The sequence below is a fragment of the Eubalaena glacialis genome, chromosome 3 (assembly GCF_028564815.1).
Source record: "Eubalaena glacialis isolate mEubGla1 chromosome 3, mEubGla1.1.hap2.+ XY, whole genome shotgun sequence".
NCBI lineage: Eukaryota > Metazoa > Chordata > Mammalia > Artiodactyla > Balaenidae > Eubalaena > Eubalaena glacialis.
This window is the reverse complement of record NC_083718.1, coordinates 194,392,908-194,400,774: the sequence shown is the minus strand read 5'-3', so window position 1 is coordinate 194,400,774 and position 7,867 is coordinate 194,392,908. Positions and strand designations below refer to the sequence as shown.

The following is a 7,867-nucleotide window of genomic DNA, read 5'->3' as shown; positions in this document are numbered from 1 at the left end:
GAGTGGAAAGGAGAGCAAGGATGGTGGGAATTTGGGGGGATTTCTCAAGCTCCGTAACTTCCCCGTCTGGTTATTTTGTAAACCCAACCACTTCCCCAAAGTGACCCCCCAGCCACACCCACAGAAGAGAAAAGCCTTTTGAGCTGTGTTTTTGGATATGATCATTAACATAATACTAATGCTTGGCCAGGCCTCCCAGGAACCTTCTAGAGCACGGACAGTCTGCAGGGAAGGCAGCTCCGGCCTGGTAACTAGCCAAGGTCACACAGCAGGCACCCTTCCTGTGCCCTTTCTAAAAGGAACTTGTGCAGGTGTGTGTCTGTAATCATGGCAGTCTGTCCATTCTGGACCTCAGGCAGAGACCTTGGGCAGGAGCACTTCCCCATTTCAGAAATGAGAAAACGGGGGCTGTGGCTTCCTTCATCCGAGCCTGTTGTGCAATCTCCCAGCAGGCCCTGGGCCCCCCCGGGGGATTCTGGAGCCTCCCACTCACACCGCGCAATCCAGAAGGCCAGTGCTGGGAGGGGCACTTTAGGGCCTCCGGAAGGTTCCTAGAGGAGATCTTCCTTGGGCTGAGGGCCAAGGCTGAGCTGGAATGAGCCGGGCAGCGGTGGGGACAGGGAGGGGTCAACAGCAGGGACGCAGGCGGGCGTGGGGGTGGGGGATGGGTGCCAGTCAGGCCAACATGGGCTGTGGGCTGTGGGCTGGGCAGACGATGCCGGGTCTGCTTCGGAGGGTCTCAGTGTTCAGGAAAGGCCAGAGGTGTAAACTTTCCCAGTGCCAGAGGTGCAGGACTCTCTTAATTTGGTATTTGTTTCTTTGTGTTCTTTTTCTTAAACATGGCTCCCCTACTGTTTAAGCTTTAGACCCCCCAAAACCTGGACCCCTCCTCTTCTGAGGGTTGAAAGATGGGGGACCATAGAGGATGCAGTGGATAGGGCTGCCTCTCCAAAGCTGGACTCATTCAGGCAGGGGGGTGCCCTTGGATTTGGGGTGCAGGGTGTGGAACTCCTCTTTGGGGTTCTGCTCCCAGCTCTTGGGGAAGTAGGCCTCAGCTGTGCCTGGTGGAGGGGAATGGGGTAGAGGAAGGCTGCCCAGCACCCAAAAAAGGAAGTGGCCAGGGGCCTGGGTGACAGGTGTCGCCGGGAGGCACCGAGGCTCCCTGTGGACAGGGAGTGTCTCAGGCTATCCAGAGGCCACCTTCCCCAGTTCTGGCCTCCAGCCAGCATGCCCTGGACAAGTCCGGCCCCTTCTGTCCCAATTTTCCCAGCCCTCCCCAGGGGCCAGTGTCCGGAATCACGGACTTGGCGGTCTCCTGGTTGGGCTGGCTTTGGGGTTGGGCAGCCCCTCTTCCTGCCGGGCCACTAAGTGCCAGGCACACAATACTGCAGGAAACAAACCCTCCAGGTGCTCGGGCCGGGGCGCGGCCTGCTGAAACCCAAGAAGAGCGCTGCCAGAGGGAACCTAGGCCGAGGGAACCGGGCGGGCGGCGCGAGCCTGGGTGGGTGGGTGGGTGGGGTCTCTGAGAGCGAAGTCGTGAGCAGCCCCTCCCTGCTCTAGCACCTCACAGACGTGGAACTCGCCAAACTCTCACAAGGTGTCTAGGAGCAGGTGCTCTTGTTGCAGTTTTCACACGGGGAATCAGAGGCACAGAGAGGCCAAGTAACTGGCCCCAGATCACACAGGGAGGACGTGAAGGGGCAGAATTTGGCCGGACTCCAGGAGTGGGGAATGGTGGGGGGAGACAAGCAGAGTGGTGAGGGTGGGGTGGCCTTTTCCTGCTCTCACACATTAGGAGGAAGAGGGACCGTCGGGGGGGGCAGTGGGGCACCGAGGACCCCGCTGTGCGCTCCACGTGAAGGGTCAGGTATCATGGGTACTGGTGCCGGGTGGGGTGGACATCTCGAGTGGACGTGAACACTGGGTGCTGGAAGAGGCGGTGAGACGCGACATCGGGGCGCAGGTGACCCTAGAGCTCCCTGCAAGGCCCCAGTTCACGTCCAGCTGCCGAGGGTCTGGCCGGAGCGTGGACATCGCACCTGCAACAGGTGTGCCCACCAGAGCCAGCTGCTACCTCAGACACTAGGGGCGGAGGCTGCAGGTGAGGCTGGAGGAAGGACGGTGGAAGGGCAAGCACCCTGGAGGAGGGTGGGGCAAGGAGATCATCACTTCCCAGGTGCATCCAGGCCCAGGAGGCTGAGGGGTCCCGGGCCTCAAGCGTGAAATCCGAGGCTCACGCCGGGCAGCGCAGCGCGGAACGCGCTTCGCTTCGCACCACCACCTGGCTGTCCTCTCAGTGCCCCCGGACACCTATTTTCAGTGACCACTTTGCTGAGAAGGTGGGACGGCGGCCTCGAGGCCAGCAGAGGGGCTGAGTCTCAGCTCCCCTGGCCCCAGCTCAGAGGGCACCCAGTCTAGCCAGCCCTTGCTGAGGCTCCTGTGCCCACCCCGTGCCCGAGGGTGGCCGACAGCAGACGTGTCCCTGTGCCAGGATAAAGTCTTGCTTCCTGACCCCAGGAGACCCTCCCTCCCAAGAACTCAGGCTGCCAGCCCAGGGAGCACCTTAGATGCTCTCTGGCATTTTGAGACAGCTGGCAGTGTTAAAATGTGCAAAGAGCAGATTTATTCCAGAGAGACGCGGGGGAGGAGGTTGAAACCGGGCGAACCCACTGTTCAGGCTGTCAACCACCGGGAAACCGCACCCATGGTCCTTGTAGGAGAGACCCCTGCAATCGCGCCAATCCCACCCACCCCTCCCCACGGGCAAGGCCAGGAGGACCGACTGCCTGTGTCTTCCTGACAATTGGAAAAGGGAGCTTCAGGAGGGAATACTTCCCCCTGAGAGCAGTCTTCACTTACTTATGAGTCTGACCCGTGGGAATTACCAAGTTACCTTTCATAACCTTACACAGAATACTTTGGACTAAAAGAAAATTGTGTCCTTTAGCACAAAGGCACAGAAGGCAGGGCTGGGGTCCAGGGAAGCGGTGGAGTGAGGGGCTTCCTCACTGACATGCAATGAAGTGTTTGCTTCTCACGGGTGTGGGGCAGATGCTCATTTTTTTCTCGCAAGATGCAGGTCTTTTCATTCGGACAAAGATGAAAACTGTTCTATCATCTGAAAGGAAGTATGTCTCTGGAGTAACGTCCTTAGTATCTTAGGGAGGGAAGAGTACGGGAGGGCCGCCAGTAGGGGCAGAGGCTCAGGAGAGGAGAGAAAGGTAGGACAGCCACTCCGGAGACTCCCACTGCCGGGGGATGAGAGGACCACGGTCTGGGTGGTGACAGGGGGCCAGGGCTGGTGGGATGCTGCTGCTCTGCAGGCCCATCTGAGGACCGGCCGCTCCTTTCATGGACTCTCTGTGAGGGGGACAAAGCACGTGGGCAGAAGAGGGGGCAGCCAGGGGAGGGCAGCTGCCCCCCAGACACCGAAACAGCCCCACAAATGAGCAGCCACGCCAAAATCCCTCATGTCAAACTGCTTTATTACATCTTAAATAACAGTACAGTGAATATAGGATCTATCTTGCATCCAGCTTCCTTGCAGTACACTGACTTTAAAATTAAATACAAAAGGTGAGGGACAGGGTGCAGAGAGCTCTACAGGGGCGCCGAGGTGGGTGGGGGCGGGGTGGGGGGGTGCTTGTCCCACTCTCTGCGGGTCCAGGGCGCAGGGCACACAGGATGGTGCAAACACAGGATGGAGAAGCCACTGCTGCCTCTACGGGAGTGCTTGGTGCGGGGAGGAGGCCCACGCCGTCCCAACGCCACTGCTCCACACTGGACGCGCACAAAACCAGGGATGTCTGCGTGTTAGAAAAATGGTCTGCCTCGGTGCAAAAGGCTGGTTCCACGGGAGAGCCGGGGTCTCCATTCCCTGTACCACCCCGCCCCACCCCCCAATTCCAACAGCAATCGTTTGGAACAGGACTTGTTTTTAAAGGAATAAAGAAAACAGTGAATATCCCGCTAGGTGAGTGTGTAGAGCCGCTGACTGCACGGCTTCCGATGCGATGCGTGTGCACAGAGGAGCAATGGTTACAGCTTTAAAGAGGTTATTTCTGAAAAGAAAGAGAACATCTAAGGACTGAGTCCTATATGCACTTTTGAGCATTTCTACAGCATGCGATTCTAAGAGTAAACCCACCCGATATGGCAAACGATCAAATTTTTTAAAATTTAACTTAGAAAGTTTGAGATCATTATTTTCAAAACATTGATTTGTACATTGTTTCATACACAAATAACTGACTGACTATCCAAGCACAGGACGGGCACCTCGCTTGAGAACAGAGGCTCCTGACGGTCAGGGTGGGGCACAGGGTAGTGTCGCGCTGTTGCTGTTGTATGAACTTCCCTCCAGCTTCACAAGGAGACCCAAGGTGAGATTAAAACTGAACTGAGAAGGTAGAGGGGGCGGGCTGGGGAGCAAAGGTGCCTGATGGTGTCCACTGTTCGTCCACGGCGCGTGCTCGGTTCCTTGACTTCTCAGCATCATCCTTCTATGCCGTGTGTGCACACAACGATCATGTGACACGAGACGAAAAGTAAAAAAACTAGGGACTAAATTTACATCATTCACAATTCCAGAGAGGCTGCACTAGACCCTCTTTCTCTGTTTAACTACTGAACAGAAAGGAATATATTTTAAGAAGGAAATATGAATGTCTGCAAAATCCTGTTACAAACACAACCTGAAACTTAGAATCAATTACAAGATGAAGTCCTCAACTTGTTTTCCATGAACATCACAAAACAGGATCACTGATCTAGAATTCAAAGAAACTAGTAAAAAAGTGTGTCTGTCTTACAATTACACTCAAGTTTACCTTCTGGTTAACATTTTTATTATAGTATTTCCTTTTAAATTCATTCAAAACAAAAAAAAAAAAAAAGAAAAGAAAAAAAAAAGAAAAACAAAGACAATGGTCCCGGAAGGAATGCACGATTTGTTTTAGTTTACAGCACAGAGATTCTTCTCTTAATGGGAATTGTGCTCTTGGTTTCAGCAATAAGTGAAGGGAAAAGGTCTTGCCCTTTTGAAGTTCTGAGGGGTGCAGGGCGTCCGCGTTAGTAGGGGTGGATTGGAAATGCTATCACTGTAACGCTCCAAGGTTGGAATGGTCTTCCAGTCACAGCGGCGTCCACCTGCTGCTTTAAACAGAGTTTAGAGAAACGTGAAGAGAAACGGAACACCCTGGTGCAGGTGCACAGTCAGTATGACGGCTGCACCCGCTCGCGGCTGAGGGCACAGAAGTGCTCCAAGCTGACACCAATGCTCACCTGCCCACAAGTCCAGATCAACTACATCCAAATTAATCTTAGAAACCCCGACCCACAATTTCATACGTAGAGCTACAAGCAGGGAGGGCACGGGGCTGCTCCTTACCTGTTGGTGTTAGTTCCAGATCTTGAGGAAGCTGTCCCAGGACCCTGTTGCCACGGCCATCCCGTCGTCAGTCACCCCCAGGCAGCTGACGCGGTTGTCATGCCCGGCCAAGACCCCTGGGAGCAGATGACAGCATGGTCACCCCTGGATCCAGCCACTCCCTGAAGCAGACCCAGAAGCCCCCAAGGTTCAGTCCCTGCCAGGCCTCAGTGGTGAGGAAAGGACACCAGGAAGGAGAGGAAGCCTGGTCAAGTGGAAACTAAACTGAAGCTCATGCCCACTCTTGTCCAAGGCGAGGAAGGGTCAGCGTGCTCCTCTCCCATGGTGGACGTGCCCACGGCCGCGGGAGGGATTCAAACAGAAGGAAAACACACTGGAGAACCTGGCAACGTGTCTGTTATCAAGACACGCGGGTAACAGCATGACAACAAGGAACATACACAACTGAAAGGCACAAACACACCCACTCAACAACCTAGGGCCTCTTGCACCGACTCCTGAACACTCCCGACAGTAAAAAGCTTAAATAAAAAATGCAACAGGGGACTTCCCTGGTGGCGCAGTGGTTAAGAATCTGCCTGCCAGTTCAGGGGGACACGGGTTCCAGCCCTGGTCCGAGAAGATCCCACACGCCGCAGACCAACTAAGTCCGTGCGCCACAACTACTGAGCCTGGGCTCTAGAGCCCCTGCGCCACAACTACTGAGCCCACGTGCCACAACTACTGAAGCCCGTGCGCCTAGAGCCCATGCTCCACAACAAGAGAAGCCACCGCAACGAGAAGCCCGTGCACTGCAACGAAGAGCAGCCCCCACTCGCTGCAACTAGAGAAAGCCTGTGCGCAGCAACAAAGACCCAATGCAGCCAAAATAAATAAATAAATAAGTAAATTTATTTGAAAGCACAACAAAAATACAGCACGAGAGTGAAGGCTGTAGGCTGTTCTTCATTTGTTCGTGATGCCCGGGGCCTGGTGCAGAACACAGAATACAGAAGGTTGGTGATGGACGCTGAGGGAGGGCCTTCAGGATATCACAGAGTGAACCACGCCCCCCAAGACAGGGCCTCCTGTCGACACTCAGCAGTCATCAGCCAGAAAGCTCCACATTTTTCCAGAGGAATCTGAGCCACATCTCAGAGCACCCCATGCGCCGCCTGCACTCCTCTGAGCGCCAGCAGGCACTGTCGGGGCGGAGGCCGCGGGCGCCGGGGGCACGTGGGGGAGCAGGAGAGGCAAGAGGGGCTCAATGCAGAGCGGGAAGCAGATCCACCCAGAGCGGGAGGCCGTGGGCTCGGAGCCACGCTCCCTTCCCCACCCTCTCCGGCACTGAAGACTCCATGAGCATCGATTCATGCGCCTGAACCCCCGTCTTCAACACTGCAAGTTCTCATCTTTTGCACAACCTGCGTTTTAATGCGCTTGAGAGCGACACACCTCTTGCCTGCCTCTCATGTGTGAGCTCCAGTCTGTGCTTCCAACATGCCCGACGGGAGGGGGGCCGTGAAGACCAAGCGGCTGGCCCATTCCTGCCCACCGTGTGCCGCACAGCGGCCGAGAGCCCGCCGCCACTGGCCTGCCTCCCGTCCCCGTGCCGGGCCTACACATCTCAGCTCGCACGCGGCCCGTCCGTGCTGGTGAGCCGGCGAGGCGCAGCAGCTGCCTACCTGCCCTGTCGGCCTTGAGGGCGTCCCAGACGTTGCAGTTGAAGTCGTCGTACCCTGCGAGGAGGAGGCGCCCGCTCTTGGAGAAGGAGACGGAGGTGATCCCGCAGATGATGTTGTCATGGGAATAAGTCATGAGCTCCTGATCCGCACGGAGGTCGAACAGCCTGCAGGTAGCGTCGTCCGAGCCAGTGGCAAACGCATTGCCGTTTGGAAAGAACTGGAGAGAGAAAGCAAACCAAGACGATTTGCAAAAGCACAGAAAGAAATACTGGAAACGTAAACTGCCCGACAGCAGAGCGACTGCGGGCCCCGCACGGGGGTGGCGCGACGTGCTCGTCCTCCCCAGAGAGCCGGCTCCCCCCCCACCCCCCCGTCCTCCCAAGGGAGCAGCAGCAGCGTGGCCGTCACCGACGGGCTGGGCTCCCTGCAGGCCGCCGGCAGCCAGGCTGAGCCCGAGGAGGACGGCTCCTCGCGAGGCCGGGCCCACTGGTCAGGGTGCCGGGGACAAGGGCAGGCTCCCTCAACCGCCGCGCCCCGCGCGCCCCCGCAGAGCTGGGCCAACGGGCTCAGTTGCGGCACTGCCTGTCCCCTGATGGGGGAAGCCGCGTGATACAGTCACTGGTCACCCCGAGACCGGGAGATACGCCAGGCCTCAGCAAGGACAGATCAAGTCACGGCTAAGTCTCCCACAGGGAGTTTTTTTCAATTTGACTGTATCTGCATAGAAAAGAGAGACCATCTAACCCTGAAAACATTTCCAAATTTGACGATGCAGCCCGTGGCTCCAGAGAAGGACTCTAACGTGCTAATGGCC

General features: G+C 56.5%; 1 protein-coding gene across 3 annotated transcripts in view; it reads right to left on the bottom strand.

The window, feature by feature from the left end:
• Nucleotides 1-3,468: 3,468 nt before the first annotated feature.
• Nucleotides 3,469-7,867, bottom strand: part of GNB1 (G protein subunit beta 1) — a 96,685-nt gene continuing 92,286 nt past the window's right edge. For 2 of the 3 annotated variants that reach the window (XM_061185125.1, XM_061185123.1), the window contains exons 9-11: nt 7,054-7,270; nt 5,390-5,505; nt 3,469-5,154 (exon numbers count right to left, since the gene is read on the bottom strand). In XM_061185125.1, the coding sequence (XP_061041108.1) occupies nt 5,399-5,505; nt 7,054-7,270 (324 nt within the window). In that variant the 3' untranslated portion in view covers nt 3,469-5,154; nt 5,390-5,398. The remainder of the gene's footprint in view (nt 5,155-5,389; nt 5,506-7,053; nt 7,271-7,867) is intronic. The other variant, XM_061185124.1, reaches the window with a different exon arrangement.